This window comes from Perissodus microlepis, chromosome 3 (assembly GCF_051167445.1).
Source record: "Perissodus microlepis isolate ML-2025 ecotype Zambia chromosome 3, ASM5116744v1, whole genome shotgun sequence".
Classification (NCBI taxonomy): Eukaryota; Metazoa; Chordata; class Actinopteri; order Cichliformes; family Cichlidae; genus Perissodus; species Perissodus microlepis.
The window spans coordinates 12,739,633-12,757,928 of NC_140463.1; the positions used below are offsets into that span (position 1 = coordinate 12,739,633).

The window sequence follows — 18,296 nt, forward strand, 5'->3', positions numbered from 1 at the left end:
TTGGCTCTACACATCTGTGTGAGCAAATTTTCTCTCACATGAGTGTCCTCAGATAGCCATGAGAATGCTGGACACTCGGAGACCTGTGTCTCTGAATGGGAGACCAGAGATCACATTAACATGTGTGTCTCTGTATCAACAAACATGCCATATTGGCCCAGTTTATTTTTCTTATCATTGTTGTGAGGAGAACATAAATAGCATTTTCATTTTGTGTTGTACAGTTCATTTGCTGTTATGGAAAAATAGCTGATAACTATTCACTGGTAGCTCTAAATACTTCTGTTCTTCAACATGAAACCACGTTTAACCTTCAGATCACCAAATGGGTTTATTTATGAGCCCAGATGTGTATGTAGCTGTCTTTTGGAATTTTTTTTAATCCAAAACCTCTTTTCATAGTTCTGCTGGGATGTAGTGTAAAATATATTACATGTACATTTTGTGACATTAAAGATTTTGATTTGATTGTAATTTTTCCACTTTGTATAACCACATTTTGATGTTTGATTCACGACTAGCAGAAGTTTGAAGCAGATTGAGTCCAAAGTGACTTTTCGGTAGAGAGGGTTGAGTTGGTTTAACTCCTCTCTGTATTAAAAATTATTGAAACCATCAAATAAGTAACATTTTAAAATGAAAAGAACCAGTACAGGCATGATACTTTGATTCCAGCTTCAGTTTTATTCAGGTGATATCAACAGGGCACTTTAACTTTATAGTAGAAACATTAGAATCACAAACTCCCAGATTTCTGATGAAATACATTTCATTTTTAAAATAGAATAAAAATAAATCCTACATTTCACTATTACTAATGAAGTCTGCAATAGAAATAAATATATTAAAAACTGTGTGCAATAACAAAGTTAAGAAGTGTGCACAGTGCTTAATGCTTAGAAACCTCTCTGATATAAACATGAGTGTTTTATCTGTTTAAAGTGAAGCAGCAGGTAGTTTGATGTAACAAGTAAAAGTAACAACTTTCTCTTTTCAAATGAATATGAAGACTTCCAGTTAAGCATGATTTTTGTGAACAGACAGTGAGTAACTAAAAGCACAACTTTGACTCTGGACATTTTTTTACCACTTAAAATAAATAAATAAATAAATTAATTAATTAATGGATGTTTAAACATGAAACCTGAAAATCTTTGCGGTCACCTCAGATCAGCTGGAAAAAACTGAAACATTTCAAACAGACTCAAGTTCAACTGCAGCCTGATATGAACCCCGCATCTGTTGTTTTAAGTTTTATGTACCTCAAAAAAACAACAACAACACCATCACCACCACCAACAAAACAAACAAAGACATTTTCAAAGGCAGCTCCGAAAACATCACCAACACCCCCACCACACACACCACCGCCATGAACTCCCTAAACAAAAACTTCATTCCAACAGATCCATCCTCTGTGTCTCCTCCTGTCTGGCCTGCAGGTGAGAAACAGGTGTGAGGTGCCAGCTGTCAGGTAGGTGATGAGTGAAGAACAGAACAGAATCCATTTCCTCTTCAAACTGCTGTCAGACATTATCTACTGCACTCTGATCACATCACTCAGACCAGCTGCTTTCTACAAAGTCTCATCAACAACATCTTTAGAAACAAACATCAACAACCAGGAAGCAGCTTCACCTCTGATCACACACACAACTCTACTCACTCACCTGGAGGATCAACAACACTCAGGTTGATGATGTTCCCCTGCTGCAGATCCACCCGGTTCTTAAACCCGATGAAAGCTTCAAAGTGTCCATCCCGGTACAAAACCACGTATTTATAGCCCAGGTCAGCTCTTGTCCACTCTACTGCTAGGATGGAGCGGTCATTTGGAGGTTGACACGGCAAAATGACGACGGGTCCAGCGGTGATGATTTTGTGCTCTGAAAGACGAAACAACACAGAGGTTAGAGAATTTACAAAAGGTATGTTTATCTGGTACACTTCTAAAATCTGTAAGTACATTTTTGGTTAATAATGCAGCAAGATATTGTTGGCTCTCTCTGTCTGAACGCATTTATTTAAGGGTATAAACTCACACTGTCATTGTCATCTGGGTTACCACACACACACACGAAATAGATTCAGCCTCGCCACACTCGTCTATATGACTCCTCATTTTCAGTGAGCCAGCAGATATCACACAAGTTACAGTACAAGTGCATAAGTGCTTACAATATCTCATTGTTTTACAAAAATCCCAAACTACTCACCCATGACACCTTCATGTTTCACACCCACCATGGGCCTCAATACCCAAATCCCAAGTCCTAGCATTGCAGTCATCCTCCTGTTCGCGCTCCTTCCACTCTGGAGCACCACTTTTTTTTGCTTGATAAACCCATAGATTTTTTAAAAAAAAAAAACCCTTCAAAATGAAAATATTTTTCTTCTTCTTAGTGTGTCCTTGATACTCCTTTTCCTCAGAAACTGGCTGAAAAGCTAATTTTTGCACAGTTGCACAGAATGAAGTGACATATTTTCAAAAAACTTTTCAAAAGTGCCTTTTTAATCAGTGGAGTGTAAACTCCCTAAGTAAATATTGCAGTTTGATATTTGGACATATCAGTGTAACTCACGTGGCGCCTAGTTTACTGTAACTCTGTGAATAAGAGCATCCAGTGTGACGTAGAAGAGGCGTCCTTCCAACTTGTCGGGCGTGAGGGATTTGATACAGTATAACGCATCATATCTAATGCACAACTCAGCTGATACTACAGCCGTTAAATGGAAGAGTCGCATTATCTCCATTTTATTATTGAGTTCAAAATTTTTCTTATGTACCTATTTTTAGTCATATCAACTTTAACAGCAGGAAATTAACTAAGTACATATTTATTTTCTTTCTCTCTTTTTTTGCCATATTTTTAAAGTAACCTATATTTTACAAAAGCATAATAACACTGGAAATTCTGTTGTTGGTGTGTAAGCCCAGTGTTTTTAGGGGCCCCTATATGGCCACCCCTAAGAAAATTTCTGGAGGCGCCCCTGCTTGCAAACATATTTGTGCCTGCCTTTTTTCAGCCAATTAAAACATCTTTACAAAATTAAAGAGAGGTTATATATTGGCCCACTTGAAAGGTATTTTTATGTCTATTAAAGTTTTTAGCAGAAAATTGATAGCAGCTTCTCCCTTTTGACAGAAACATTGTTTGTGGCTCAATATGTTTGACAAGTAAGCACCGCAGGGAACTATCTTAAGTCTCCGTGTTTAAACTCACGACTCTTCCATTCAAAGGCTTCCAAACTTACGACCAACGCGCCATCTACGATGACGTGACCACAACTTTGAGATTTTGGAACATTTTTCCAACCAATAAAAGGCACCGAATACTTAATCACACATAGAGGTTTGCACAGTCAGCGGAGTGATTTGTTTTGTTCGGTTCGGCGCCAAGGCGAAATCTCACCGGCGAAAGTGGACGCGGTGGCGACGACAACGAGCATCAAAATCCAGCAGGGCCACGAAAACGTTACAACAGCCATTTGCGCTTAACCTAAAACAGCAAAGAATGAGGAGGGAATAGACGCAGGATTAAAGTCACGGAGTCCAGTTAGTTTACATTGCACAGTAGAGATTTACTCAAATATCCGTTTGTTTACCGTCGTTTTAAACTACGGCAGAAAATGATGTGACGTTGCTGTACCAGCTCGTACCGTGAACCCGTTAAAACGTTAGCGCTTTACAGATTATTAACGGTAAGTAAACAGCGACGGTCACGTTCAATGTGTCAGTAAAAACAGAGGAGCCGGTGAACGTTTATCTTTTAAAGGTTTTCCGTCAGTTACTCACGAGCTCTCAGCCAGGTACCGCCAACACGACCACGGTGAAAACTACTCTGAATGAGCGCGCCGGTTCCGGTGAAGCTTCTTTACCGGCTCCAGAACTTTCTGGAGTTTTCCGGACCAGCGGAGGAGCCCAGACTGCTGCGAGGCACCTTAACCGACAGTTGTTTATTCGTTTAGATTTTTATGTTGCGATTTTACATTAAAGTAAACATGTTTCGTTTAAATAGCTGATTGATGGCGCTCTTTTTTTCAATAAAAAACTAAACTAATCTGTGGGCGGTTCCCGTTCATATAGGAAGTAAACAAACCGCTGGTTTTTTTTTTTCCTCTTCAAACCTTACTTATAAAACACGCCCCCTCCCCTAAAAAAACAAAAGAAAGAAAAACAAATAAACTAGAAAGCACCTACAGAAAGGTACAGCACTTAGAGAATCACTTATAAGTAAAAACAAAAGAACAACAAAAACAATTCTAAAAAAAATTTAAATAGACCCGAAAAATTTTCATCCAAAAAGAATTTTTAAAAGTAAAAGCGCGGTGCTCCAGTGGTTAGTACTGTTGCCTCACAGCAAGAAGGTTGTGGATGAGTAAAGTTCAAAGGTCAGAGTTAAGTTATTGACATCATGAGGCTTTCATTGTTAATTCATAAGATTAGGCATGGGGACTGAGTGTTTTATCACCTCATAAAATGAATGAAGGAACAATAATGAACCTCACACCCTAAATGCAAGCTGTTCCAACTCTGCTAGGCGCTCAAGAGCACAGTGCACCAAAACAAACAGAAATTTGTACAGTTTCCTTCCCCATGCCATCACTTGAATTAACACTTAGAGCACTCACATAGTGTCTCTATTAAACATCCACCATACCTGCTGCTTATCAGTGGTGGTGTGCAGATCGATACTGAAATATCGATTCATCCAATACCAGTCATTTATGTCCTAGAATCGATTCTCATTTTAAAATATCGATATTTTAGTAATTTAAGGTAAATTTGTAGTTTATCGTTAACAGATACAGAGTGGAAAGAAACTATATAATTCGGATTGTCTACATTGGAAGGAACTACTTCCTCTTCCGCCTTTAATAGTCATGTGCAAAATACGGTTTTATCAATGTGTCGCTGCCCCTTGGTGCACACACTCACAACAATGGCTGTGTGTAAATGGAGTCATTGGCGGATGTACTTTACCTCCACTAACAGCCAAGACGCGGTTTGTGGTAAACGTGGCAAGATAGTGAGGTGTTGTGGTAACACCACTAAAATCGTCAAACACCTCAGAGTAAATCATATTGTTTATGTTTATGTTGAGATGAACTGAAGAGGAGGGGTGGACAGGGTCAGGTGCTGCTAGGGTGAGACAGACGTCTCTCGCGGAGTCCTTTAGTGCTGCGGGCAGGCAAGGCGTTCAGAATTATTATTTTTTATTTCTATGTGATAATTCTGCATTATTAAGTGATAAGAACAAGTAACCTGACGTCCTGTAATCATTATGAATCATTATGAGGTATCGGATCAGTATCGCCGACACCACCCTGAATTTTACTTGGTATCCGATTGGAAAGGAAATCAGTGGTATTGCACATAACTACTGATCAGAAAGTGTCACGGACACACAAAAACACATGAAAATCCCACCAGGTTATCAGTTAGTGGTGATCACATCCCTGATTTCTAACCATTTATGTTTCAGATACAATAAGAAGTGACTTTATAGCAGCTCATCTAAAGTGTGATTGACAGTTTGATGTCACAGTTTATTCACGTTTTGACAGCAGGAGTAAAATCTAGCTCATTTCTCACAGGGAGACACAAATAGTTTCTATCGATCTGCAAACCTATTATTAAAATCAATCCTTTCAATAATGTAGCTTAGATTCTTTTTTTATTTATGACGAAAAAACTGCAAAACACACCCCTCTGAGCAACCACTGAGGTTCTGCTTTTTGTATTTGTAGAGTTTTGGGGGAAAGGGGAATGCTGACACCAAGTCAAACACAAGGAGGAAGAAGAGGAGAAGGAGGAAGGTTTTTGCGTTAGCTGATCTCAGAGCTGGTTTGATATCATTGAGCAGCAGGATGGAGGAAACGTCTCTGCTGTGTCTGCTCTGTAAGCTCACTCTGTTTTTCATGCCTCTGCTGTCTTGTTGAATGTGAAACTCTGAACTAACCTGAGTTTAATTTCTCTTTAGTTCTGATCTCACTGCTGAGCTGCACCACAAACCAAGGTCAGTAACCTTCTTCTGTCACACTGTAAACCTGACTCACTCTTCCAAGAGACATTTAGTAAGAACCAGTTGCAGCTAACTGCAGACAAACTCCCTTTAAATAATGTCAGTGTTATCTCATTCCTCCTGATAATCTAAATGATTTAATGGGGCAGGGATAGCTCAGTAGGTAGAGTGGTGGCCCCATGATTGGAAGGTTGGGGGTTCGATTCCCCTGAACAGCTACTCTGAGGTACCCCTGAGCAAGGTACCGTCCCCACACACTGCTCCCTGGGCGCCCAATGGCTGCCCACTGCTTCACTGAGTGAATGGGTTAAATGCAGAGAGGAATTTCCCCACGGGGATCAATAAAGTACACTTTTTTTTTTTTTTTTTTTAATGTCCTACTTCAATCAAATATACCAACAAGTCACGCTTTTTGACAATCAGCCTTGTTTAAGAAATTACTTCTGCTTCATTAAACATCCAGTACAAGGATTGCTGATGTGAGTAGTTCAGTCAATCTGATGTATCTTCTTCCTCACAGCTCGTCTGACTGTGAGTCCCAGCAGCTCTCAGTTCTTTGAAGGAGACTTTGTTTCTCTGAGCTGTGAGGAGGACGACAGCTCTGCTGGATGGACTCTGAGGAGAAACAACAGCAAACAACAGAGGACTCAGTGTGGCGATGGGTGGGGAAGATTGGTTGGTTATTTCTGTAACATCACAGTTTACCTATCAGACAGAGAGGGTCCCATCAGTAACATGGTTAACCTGACAGTCACTGGTAAGCTGAGTGTGTGGAGTTAGTGTTGATGAAGCTGTGTGTAAAAGGATGAAATGCTGTAGTTTGTCTCTGTGTTGAGGTGGATCAGTGATCCTGCAGAGTCCTGTCCTCCCTGTGATGGAGGGAGATGACGTCACTCTGCTCTGTAAAACAAAGACCACTCATAATTAATTGTAGATAAAAACCAAACATTAGTGCTCAGAGGAGGATGGCCAACATATTCTGTGTGTCTTCCAGGAATGGCACTATTTTATAATCAATAAAACAGTTTTGTTAATGTCTTGCTGCATTTTGTATAAGTTCATACTCAAGTTGTAAAAAGCAAAACACTAAAACTATCCTATTACACTTGTATGCAAAAAATACACTGCACCCAAACTATTTCACAGTTCATTAATACTGATCTTTTTATTTAGCTTTAGCAAATGCTTTCAGTGAGAAATAACTACATAGGTCTCGCATGCCACAGCCACTGTGCAAAGGAAGTCAAACTCATGCCACATCCTGTTTTATTTTGATAAAATAAAATATGTTTCCTTTTTACCTTTTTCTCTTTTCTTTTTTTATATTTTCCAATATCTGTAAATTCCTGATCATGTAAGTAAGACTGGACCTCTGAATCAATTTTCCATCTTCTCATCCTGAATCAGCACAAACAGACTCTAAAAAGTCAGTGATGTTGTAAATGACCTTATTTCTCATGTAAACTCTGCTTCCATCTACTGACAATACTGATGTATTACAGCAGAACTGTGTTTTCACTCACTCTTGGACTATGGGACACATTTATTTGATAAAAAAAGACTCTTACAACCTTATATTTTGACACTAACTGGGACCACATCCCAAAAGCTGATTCTGTTCATCTGGATGTAGCATTTTCAGTGGGGAAAACGTTTCACCACTCATCCAAGTGACTTCTTCAGTCTCAGCTGACTGCAGGTTTCCCCAATCTTATAAACAGTACATTTGCATAATGACTGAAACAAGCCCACTGAAGGAACAATGGGCTGTGAGGTCCGTTCCTTAATAATTAATATCAGTTCTCATGACCATTAATCAACAACAGCATATTTTATTATTTTATTTTAGATTTTAAAAATATAACACAAAAACAAACAGGCTCAGATGTGTTACAGAAAAAAACAATTCAAATAAACATGCGCATCACAAAACACCACAGGATAGAATACTAAAAGCTGGAGTTGATGAGATATTACAAATCTGGGTCGAGTTTATCCATTGATGAAAGCCCATTGAACAAAGACCAGTGATCAATGGCCATGAGTTGAACTGAATGTTACTGATCTCTTTCTTGTTGGTGCGTTTATACTTTAACACTGAGACATTGAAATCAGGCGAGGAATTCCCCATCTCGGTCCTAACTAATGGACTGACTGGACTAACACAGACTCAGTTCTGTGTTAGTCCAAAGTTCAGTGCGTTTATTTACAGTGAAGTAACAACAGAATGTGACAACAGAAGGATTTTTTTTTCAGTTCAATTCAATTTTATTTATATAGAGCCAAATAACAACAACAGTCACCTCAAGGCGCTTTATATTGTAAGGTAGACCCTACAATAATACATACAGAGAAAAACCCAACAATCATATGACCCCCTATGAGCAAGCATTTTGGCAACAGCGGGAAGGAAAAACTCCCTTTTAACAGGAAGAAACCTCCGGCAGAACCAGGCTCAGGGAGGGGCGGGGCCATCTGCTGCGACCGGTTGGGGTGAGAGAAGGAAAACAAGATAAAGACATGCTGTGGAAGAGAGACAGAGATTAATAACAGATATGATTCGATGCAGAGAGGTCTATTAACACATAGTGAGTGAGAAAGGTGACTGGAAAGGAAAAACTCAATGCATCATGGGAATCCCCCAGCAGCCTATGCCTATTGCAGTACAACTAAGGGAGGATTCAGGGTCACCTGGTCCAGCCCTAACTATATGCTTTAGCAAAAAGAAAAGTTTTAAGCCTAATCTTAAAAGTAGAGATAAATTCCAGTTAGTGAATCCAAAGCTTCAGTTCAGGCAGGTCCACAGAATCTCTCTCCACAGGAATTCTCTCTCTCTCCCAATTTCCTGCACAGAGAACAAGAAGAGGTAAGACAAGGTCAATGAGCCAAAGGTTCAGACTGAAAAAGCCAACTTTCCTAACTGTTTGAGTCTAATAATCAAGCATCTGATGAAATCCCTCCTCCATTTTAAGTAGTGGGCAGCTGATCAGAGCTTTACCTGTATGTGAGTTAATGAACCCAGGTGTGCAGAGCTGAAGCACGAGAAGCAGAGGAAGAACCTGCCCTTTGAACACAGGGTGTGGTTAATTTAGTCACACTCTCTATGAGCCAGCATAGGAGGATGGGATACCATATGGTATCACTCTTGGCTGGAAGCAGTGCTTAATCAATGGAAAAAACACAAACTTTGTCCAAAAACCTCTCATGTTTAACTGTTTTCCACTTTTTCTTTGGTCATTTTAGCCTTTTTGGCCAGGCTGAAGGGAGTATCTGCCATCAAACAAGAAGACAGCTGCATGTAACTACGACGGTGTTTGCTAGTTCACCTTACATGCATTAATGTAATAACGTGGTTAGCCTACTCAACGTAAATTACACACGGCCAACATTAAGCTACTCACGCAGAGAAGAACGGCTGCTGCTGCCATCATCATCCGTCCTCATTTCTGCTACACTGGCAGGGCTAGGGGCCAGGACTCTCCTCTTCGTGTTTTTGGGGGATGTTGCTAACTCCGGGTCTGATAACAGGCAACCCACCCGCAGTAGATGTGCTCGGTGTGAGGTCTCGCAGCAAGCTATCAAATACGGCGCATTTTTCGGCTTTTAAAAAAAACGCTATGCGTCGCCAGGTGTTTCATCGGATTTGAGGTGTTACCTCCTTTGCACAGTATCACCTTAAAGCACTTGTTGCAGGCTGCTGAGTTTGCATATTTTGCTGTGAAGTACAGCCAGACTTTTGACCGCTTCGCCTTGGGCATTTTTAATCTGTAGCTCTGCTCTAAAAGAACGTACGTACCTGGACCCGCCTACTATCCTCGGAAACGTAAAATGATTGGCTAGAATTCAAAGTGCATGACATCTCAGGAAAAAAAAGCACCGAAATAAAGCACCGAAATGTGCGCTGCTTTTCGGTCTGGTTACTACCGTTTATGTCAGAACCGGTGCCATCATGGCACCGGATACCGGTACCCATCCCTACCTGTGGGTGCAGCAGCAGGAGCTCAGGGACTGGGGAGCCAGGAGAAGCAACAGGGGACGCTCTGCTGCAGAATCAGTTGGCTCTATCAAGACAGTATTAAATGTTAACAGGTTGAATACAATAATCATAGAGGAAGTATATACAATGGTCCCTCATTTATTGCAGCAGGGGTTCTCAGAATAACTAGCCCCTGGCCACGCACTTTATACACTTTTTTCCCCACACACATGAACATTAGTCACAGTTCTCACATTTGATTCTGACAGTGCAAACCTTTGTAGATTGCAAAACGTAAAAGTATTATTATGCCGCGTTTTGTCTTCATCTGCCTGCCACTTTCGTGCGCCTTTTTCCCTCGCGGTGCAGGTGTTTATTTCCGAATGAGGGTCATAGTTATGGGTAGGGATGGGTATCGTTTAGGTTTTATCCGATACCGGTGCCAAACCGTACTTTTAAAACGGTGCCGGTGCTTAAACGGTGCTCAAACCGGTGCTTAGAGAATGGAGAACACAAAACTGGTCCAAAAACCTCTCATGTTCAGCTGTTTTTTTGTAAAAAGATAACAATGTTAGCCTTTTCTGCAGCTATGGGGCATATATGGTATCACTCTTGGCTGGAAGCAGTGCTTAATCAATGGAAAAAACACAAACTTTGTCCAAAAACCTCTCATGTTTAACTGTTTTCCACTTTTTCTTTGGTCATTTTAGCCTTTTTGGCCAGGGTGAAGGGAGTATCTGCCATCAAACAAGAAGACAGCCGCATGTAGCTATGATGATGTTTGCTAGTTCACCTTACATGCATTAATGTAATAACGTGGTTAGCCTACTCAACGTAAATTCATCATCATCGTCATCATCATCGTTTATTTGTATAGCACTTTAAGAACACACCAGGCAGACCAAAGTGCTGAACAACACAGATCAAAACAACTACCAAATTAAAAATACCATAAAATCATTACATACAATAAAATAAATAAGAAGGTGTCAGTTTCCTACAGAGTTAAAAGCCAGGGAATAAAAATAGGTTTTCAATCTGGACTTAAAGACCTGCACTGATTACACACGAACAACATTAAGCTACTCACGCAGAGAAGAACGGCTGCTGCTGCCATCATCATCCGTCATCATTTCTGCTACACTGGCAGGGCTAGGGGCCAGGACTCTATTCTTCGGGTTTTTGGGGGATGTTGCTCCGGGTCCGATAACTGGCAACCCACCCGCAGTAGATGTGCACGGTGTGAGGTCTCGCAGCAAGCTATCAAATACGGCGCATTTCTCGGCTTTTAAAAAAAACGCTATGCGTCGCCAGGTGTTTCATCGGATTTGAGGTGTTACCTCCTTTGCACAGTATCACAGTATCAGTTTAAAGCACTTGTTGCTGCTGACTTTGCATCTTTTGCTGTGAAGTACAGCCAGACTTTTGACCGCTTCGCCTTGGGCATTTTTAATCTGTAGCTCTGCTCTAAAAGAACGTACGTACCTGGACCCGCCTACTATCCTCGGAAACGTAAAATGATTGGCTAGAATCTAAAGTGTATGACATCTCAGGAAAAAAAAGCACCGAAATAAAGCACCGAAATGTGCGCTGCTTTTCGGTCTGGTTACTACCGTTTATGTCAGAACCGGTGCCATCATGGCACCGGATACCGGTACCCATCCCTAGTTATGGGTGTTTTTGTGCTGTTTTTTTCTATTGGACGTGATGGTTATCAAAACCAAACATGATAAATTTGGCAAGCGCAGGAGACACGACACGAAGGAGATTTGTCAATCAGGCTGCAGAATGCAATGCTGTACTGTGCAATAAAAAAATCAGCGAAAAAGCGAAGAAGTGACGGATGAGCGGGACCACTGTGTGCTGTTTATTAATAAACAATAAAATATATTCCTATATGACAACATGCATAAAAGCAGAATGGTATTTGTACATCAGTGGGAAAATAGCGGTATCTTGCTAGCTTTTGTGCGGCTTCCACGGGTCAGTCAAAAATGTAAAAAGAGAAATGAATGAACTTACCAGGTTGCCCGATCTCTTCACATATCTTCCTCCAAGCTCGGTCCTTTATATTCCTGTCTCGGTACAGAAAGCAGCTGGTGTCGTACAGCTCCGGGTGGTTTGCTACAGCGTTGATTAGCCTTCCGTCCGTTGAAGTATGAAGGGCTTTGGCTGGATCTGCCCCTTTGACCTAGATCACAGCCACAAAATGCAACACAAAAACTCACGCGCGTGGTTTTTTTCGCTAGTCAAACGCGTGAAACGCGTTTTGGCGTTTTCGTGACGGAAATTTGCTTCCGAATTTTCGCGAGACCCGCAATCGCCTGTCATCGCGCTTTTCCATTGACTTTACATGTAAACCTGACGCTCTGTTCGCGTCTATCGCGTTCGGTGTGAACACACCATGTGTTCACACCGAACGCGAACAAAACGCCCCTAATTTGACGCGTGCACATTCGCATATTTTGACGCGCGTGAACCGGAAATGTGGGAGGAATGTGGGAGGAAGTTGTGCCAGACCAGTATCTTTGCTAGATGGCAGCTGTCGAGCTAGCGTTTGAAGAGAGAGTCTCCCTTCTCTATTTACTGTGGAGAGCAGAGCAGCGGCATTAAGGACGTCCTCGCCGTACCTGGGTCCATCAGGTCCTTCAGACGCATGAGCAGTTTGGTGAGTTTCACCACTTGCTCCAGGAGCTGCGCCTGGATGACGTTCGATTTCAGCGATATCGCCGTCTTTCCCTCGCCCAGTTTGAGGACCTGCTGTCCCGCGTTGGTCCAAGCATCGCCCGCCTAGACACCAACTACAGGCGCTCAATCCCACCTGCAGAGCGCCTGTCCGTCTGCCTGAGGTTAGTAAAAGTGTTTAATATGGTAGTCCTTTATTGATACCTGTGCTAATATATGCTAAACTATCGTTTATACACTGCTAACATGGATGTGCTATGCTATCAATGAATGCCGTCTGTGTTTACTGAACGCAAACTGTGGTATGGAGACGACTGTTTATAATATTTCTAGTGATACTCGAAAGGTCTCATCAAGTCCTGATTTAATTCAATTTATGCTGTTATCAGTGTTTGCATTGATAGCATGGCTTTGGTGTCATACGTATGCTCTCGGTGTTTGCTGATATCAAACTGGTATTAGGACCACTGTGGGTTAATCTTTGTTGTGATACTCACTCCTTTTTATTTAGACCTGGTTTAATTCTGGTATAGATGAATATTTGTATATAATCCCTGCAGCTGTCAGACTCTATAACAGGGGTCACCAGCCTTTCTTTAAACTGAGAGTTAGATAAAACTGAACAGTTTGATTCATCTTTAGTTATATGGTTCTATCTAGCATATTCTATCTTGATATGCTGTCTTATCACAGGTTAATTTGTCAAAAATATTAACAATGATTTAAGCAAGGAAAGGGCTACATGTCAACATACAACTCTTTATTTCTATTAATGTCTTACTTCATTCCTACCTAATTGACATGTTTAGGAATTATGAGTGACTGGCACACTGTAGTGGCAAAAGTTGCTACCAATCAAATTATGATATGTTAAAGTTAAAAGAAAACACAACTGTTTTAGATATTATCTAATATACATTTTGTAATTATCCTTATAATTACAAAATGTTTTATGTAAGATTTTGTGATTTAAATCTGACATCACAAAAGTTTTTTGGAATTTGAATTATGTATTTTGTAACTGCAGTACACATAATACTAATATTGAACAATTCTGTCCAGGTTCCTTGCCACCGGGGACTCCTTCAGGACCAAGCGTTCAGTTACAGAGTCGGTGTGTCCACGGTGAGCCAGATCACCCCCCCAGGTAGCGACGGCCATCTGGGACTGTCTAGTGGACGACTTCATGGCTGTGCCTTCACCTGGAGACTGGCGGTCCATCGCAGAGGGATTCCAGGAGCGCTGGAACTTTCCTCTCTGCTGTGGAGCTCTGGATGGGAAGCACGTCCAGACAAAGGCACCCCATATATCACATAGGAGACACACACATTGATATACACTAAATATTTATTTCATTTCTTTTTTTGTGGTTCCCAAATTTATGCACCTGCTTGATTTTGTTTAAACAATTATTGTACACTTTTTGTAAATCCAGTAAACTTCTTTTCACTTCTCAAGTATCACTGTGTGTGTCTCCTGTATGATGTATTTAACTGACATTTTTTATTGTAACAACCAACGATTTATACAGGAAAATGATGGCTATTAACAATGTTGCCCAAACTTTTGCATCCCACTGTATTAGTATATTTTGTCATTAGTATAATATGAAATAAATTCTACATGTGTCAAGTCGTGTGCCAACATTTGCTGTGTAGTAGAACTGAGACATTAGTCATTATAAAAATTTATATGAAATAATATTAAAATTCTCAAACAGAAAAACATTAAACATAAATATATAAAATATAAGTATTTACAGACAGACAGGAATAACAAGGACCCAGCTGCTCTCCAGAGCAGGAACAAGGCTGAGGAGGAAATGCTCCATTGGAGACTGGTGTGGACTCTTCAGGGACACCGGGATGGCCAGCTCCACCGCCGACGGACCGTCCTGGGACCCGTCCCTCATCTGCCTCGGAGCCGTCCTCCTCTTAGGGCCTGTAAAACAGCACAAAACACAAAGCAATGAGAAGACTGCTACTAGATTTTAATTTCAACATTGAAAAAAAAAACAAAAACAGGATATAATCAGATTGGTTGTAGATATTTAGTAAAGGTGATCACAAGGGAATCCAACCGAGTAAAAAGCTATCAGTGCTTGCTGTACATACCTGTGGGTGCAGCAGCAGGAGCTCAGGGACTGGGGAGCCAGGAGAAGCAACAGGGGATGCTCTGCTGCAGAATCAGTTGGTTCTATCAAGACAGTATTAAATGTTAACAGGTTGAATATAATAATCATAGAGTAGACAGTGGTCCCTCATTTATTGCAGGGGTTCTCAGAATAACTAGCCCCTGGTCACGCACTTTATACACTGTTTTCCCCACACACATGAACATTGGTCACAGTTCTCACAATTGATTCTCAAAGTGCAAACCTTTGTAGACTGCAAAACGTAAAAGTATTATTATGCCGCGTTTTGTCTTCATCTGCCTGCCACTTTCGTGCGCCTTTTTCCCTCGCGGTGCAGGTGTCTATTTCCGAATGAGGGTCATAGTTATGGGTGTTTTTGTGCTGTTTTTTCTATTGGACGTGATGGTTATCAAAACCAAACATGATAAATTTGGCAAGCGCAGGAGACACGACACGGAGGAGATTTGTCAATCAGGCTGCAGAATGCAATGCTGTACGGTGCAAAAAAAAATCAGCGAAAAAGCGAAGAAGTGACGGATGAGCGGGACCACTGTGTGCTGTTTATTAATAAACAATAAAATATATTCCTATATGACAACATGCATAAAAGCAGAACGGTATTTGTACGTCAGTGGGAAAATAGCGGTGGCTTGCTAGCTTTTGTGCGGCTTCCCCGGGTCAGCGAAAACTTTCAAAAGAGAAATGAATGAACTTACCAGGTTGCCCGATCTCTTTACATATCTTCCTCCAAGCTCGGTCCTTTATATTCCTGTCTCGGTACAGAAAGCAGCTGGTGTCGTACAGCTCTGGGTTGTTTGCTACAGCATTGATTAGCCTTCCCTCCATTGAAGAATGAAGGGCTTTGGCTGGATCTGCCCCTTTGTCCTGGTGCCTGGAGCCTGGTGACGTAGCTGTGACCAGGCTCCTGATTGGTTGTTGCGGCGCGATTTGACGCTGGAGTTCAGATTTTTCCAACTCGAGCGGTAGACGCGTAAGGCGCGTATGCACGAAATGCAACACAAAAACTCACGCGCGTGGTTTTTTTCGCGAGTCAAACGCTCCAAACGCGCTAGACTGACGCGAGTTTCAGGCGTTTTGGCGTTTTCGCGACGCAAATCTGCTTCCGAATTTTCGCGGGAGCCGCAATCGCGGGTCATCGCGCCTTTCCATTGACTTTACATGTAAACCTGACGCTCTGTTCGCGTCTATCGCGTTCGGTGTGAACACACCGTAAAACTTGCTTATCCCACGAACAGCAACAGAAGCAAAGGCATTTGTGGGGCCCTGTTCATGTTATTGCAAAATCTTTGTGCATCACAGTGTCCCCCTACATGCACTCACTGAACAGAATGCAACTTCCAATCATAGCTGGACTGGCCATCGGGCATACCGGGCATTTGCCCGATGGGCCGCTGGCGATTTTTTGTTTTTATGGGCCGATCGATTTTTTTTTTTTTTTTGGAAGGGTATAAATAATGAAAGGTGTTGGATTGGCCAATTGGTCATGATCGACTCTGGGCTGGACCAATTACAGCCGAGGAGGTCGGATGCACCCTCCCCCTTGTTTAGCAATCTTATAGACGAACTAAAGAAAATGGAGAACAAAAAAGGAAAGGAGGTGCAGAAAAAATTAGGGCCAAAAAGAAACAAGCCCTTCAGGCAGACGCTGCCAAATGTGTAAAAATAACTGAATTGTTTGGCGGTAGCTATGGCATAGCTTCCACAGATTTAGGAACACCAGCAAGTGGTGGAGGCCAGCAGGTGGATAAGGGAAAGGGGAGGCAAGAGGAGGAGAGCCCCGAGGCGGCCGCCGGTCATAGTGGCAGAGGAACTGAACTTCAGGTAAGAAGTTATGACCTGCTGTCTATCTGTGTCAGATATAAACCAAGTTTAGTTGTAGTTTGTTTTCGTTGTGCTGACTTTTTACAGTTGCTTAGAATAACTGGTACTGCGTACTAGTACGGAGTTTATATACTGCTGGGCGGGTGCTATGAAGTTACTGATAGTAAATTTTATTTTATGCTTAAGTTAGTTAGTTTCTCAAACTCCTCAAAATCTTAACAAATTGTGCCAATCCTTACATGTTGCACCAGGCTGATTTATCATCAAAAGTGGAGAAGTCTGTGACAGAGGAGACAGAAGAGCAGCAGAGAGAGATGGAGCAAGAGAGAGAAAATAAAAGAGCAGGAGAGAGAGATGGAGAGATGACTTTATGTCATCCATGAGGGATGCATTTGACATATGTTTCACATATATATATAGCCCAACAAGTTACTTATAGCAATTTAAATACGAGCAATCAGTTTTTGGCAAATACCGGAAATCAGTTTTTGGCAGACAATCACTTTTTGGCACAACACCGGCTATTGCAGTTAATAATACAACAGCTTCTTGCCATTTTTTGTGTTTCTTTTTATCGCTGTGTAACTGAGTTCAATTGAAAGCCTGCATGCGCTAGTACCTCTTGCCACAAGTTCCCAGAATCCTTTGCGGTTTTACCCCTGAATGACGTCACATTTTTGGTGGGCCGGTCTCTAGTCAAAAGGCCCGGGCCGATTTTTTGTCCCAGTCCAGCCCTGCTTCCAATGGACTTCTCAAAAAGTAGCAGCTGAAATATTTGGTTCAGGTTGTCCTGCTGATTATGTTAACTGAGAGGCTTCAGTTTGCCTTCAGTACTGCTGCATGGAACAGAAGACTGTGCCCACAACCAGCAGAAACAACAGTATGATAGGTGTATCAAACACACTCCTTACGTTCCTGATGACCTTGTGTGGTCAAATGACCCCACAACAGCTAAATGAAACTTGCACTACATTGGAAGGGCCCCATTTGAGATATTGGGGAGCCTTTGATCCGATAAAGAAACTCCTGGCATCACATTCAAGATTTGTTGCCTCCTTGATCAATTGCCAAAGTCTCAAATTATTCACTATAATCTTCTCAGGCCTTACAATGAACCTTTCCCCAAAGTTGGGACCAAATCACCTGCTGGTGAAATATCTCTACAGTCCCAGCTTCATCAGTTGACTGCATTATCGGGTGCTTTGCCTTTCAAAACATTAAAATCCACAGCTAAGAGGAGCTGGAATGTTCAGGGCCACAGCCCCGTAACCTCTTTGGTACCCTAAGGTTTGTCATCCAGCACCTCTAAACCAGTAACATCACCTTTCCCATTCTTCTTTGAACCCTTTCCTTAACCTGAGACTGTAACGACTCCCACCTCTGGCCATGGGGTGATAGACCAATCAGAGGCTGTCCCCTCAACTCCTGATCAAGTATCTGGTTATTACACATAGTAATAACTATGTGTCAAATCTACCTAGTTTGTTTTCCTGCATTTACCTAAGTCTAGGATTTCCTGGCTACTGATTGGTTAGTGAAGTCACATGGGGGCTGACAAAGTGTTGTTGTTGAAGTGTCCTGAGAGTAAAGGTGCTTCTAAGAAAATTATTTGTCTCCATCTTGCTGTTTCTAC

At 41.6% G+C, this 18,296-nt stretch overlaps 2 protein-coding genes and 1 long non-coding RNA gene across 5 annotated transcripts; 2 read left to right on the plus strand and 1 right to left on the minus strand.

The window, feature by feature from the left end:
• Nucleotides 1-677: 677 nt before the first annotated feature.
• LOC146389979 (uncharacterized) lies at nt 678-4,057 on the minus strand. Of its 3 annotated transcripts, none has more exons than XR_014799777.1 (3): nt 3,797-4,057; nt 1,671-1,886; nt 678-1,436 (listed from the first exon to the last, which is right to left on the minus strand). XR_014799777.1 is itself a non-coding variant. In XM_084923067.1 (3 exons), the coding sequence occupies exons 1-3, from the start codon at nt 3,487-3,489 to the stop codon at nt 1,264-1,266; spliced, it is 465 nt and encodes a 154-aa protein (XP_084779193.1). In that variant the 3' UTR covers nt 678-1,263. The 3 variants fall into 3 exon arrangements, 2 of the variants coding, with proteins under 2 accessions (XP_084779193.1, XP_084779195.1); XM_084923067.1 differs by lacking the exon at nt 3,797-4,057 and adding an exon at nt 3,414-3,489; XM_084923069.1 differs by lacking the exon at nt 3,797-4,057 and adding an exon at nt 2,217-3,427.
• Nucleotides 3,611-7,269, plus strand: LOC146389980 (uncharacterized). The gene is made up of 5 exons (XM_084923070.1): nt 3,611-3,702; nt 5,752-5,902; nt 5,985-6,020; nt 6,547-6,783; nt 6,863-7,269. Exons 2-5 carry the CDS (start codon nt 5,872-5,874, stop codon nt 6,952-6,954), a joined length of 396 nt encoding a protein of 131 aa, XP_084779196.1. The 5' UTR covers nt 3,611-3,702; nt 5,752-5,871; the 3' UTR covers nt 6,955-7,269.
• A 5,208-nt stretch (nt 7,270-12,477) lies between these two features.
• LOC146389981 (uncharacterized) lies at nt 12,478-14,319 on the plus strand. The gene is made up of 2 exons (XR_014799778.1): nt 12,478-12,851; nt 13,750-14,319. It is a non-coding gene; the product is annotated as an uncharacterized LOC146389981 (long non-coding RNA).
• The last annotated feature ends 3,977 nt before the right edge of the window (nt 14,320-18,296 follow it).

Bases quoted from the DNA above. Each gene is read 5' to 3' on its own strand.
- LOC146389980 (XM_084923070.1), top strand. From the start codon at position 5,872: ATGGAGGAAACGTCTCTGCTGTGTCTGCTCT. The intron at 6,021-6,546 runs GTCAGTAACCTT...TCTTCCTCACAG, and splicing joins GAGCTGCACCACAAACCAAG to CTCGTCTGACTGTGAGTCCC. The intron at 6,784-6,862 runs GTAAGCTGAGTG...CTCTGTGTTGAG, and splicing joins GGTTAACCTGACAGTCACTG to GTGGATCAGTGATCCTGCAG.
- LOC146389979 (XM_084923067.1), bottom strand. From the start codon at position 3,489: ATGGCTGTTGTAACGTTTTCGTGGCCCTGCTGGATTTTGATGCTCGTT. The intron at 1,887-3,413 runs GTGAGATTTCGC...TTCGTCTTTCAG, and splicing joins CACCGCGTCCACTTTCGCCG to AGCACAAAATCATCACCGCT. The intron at 1,437-1,670 runs GTGAGTGAGTAG...TCTCACCTGCAG, and splicing joins GAGTGTTGTTGATCCTCCAG to GCCAGACAGGAGGAGACACA.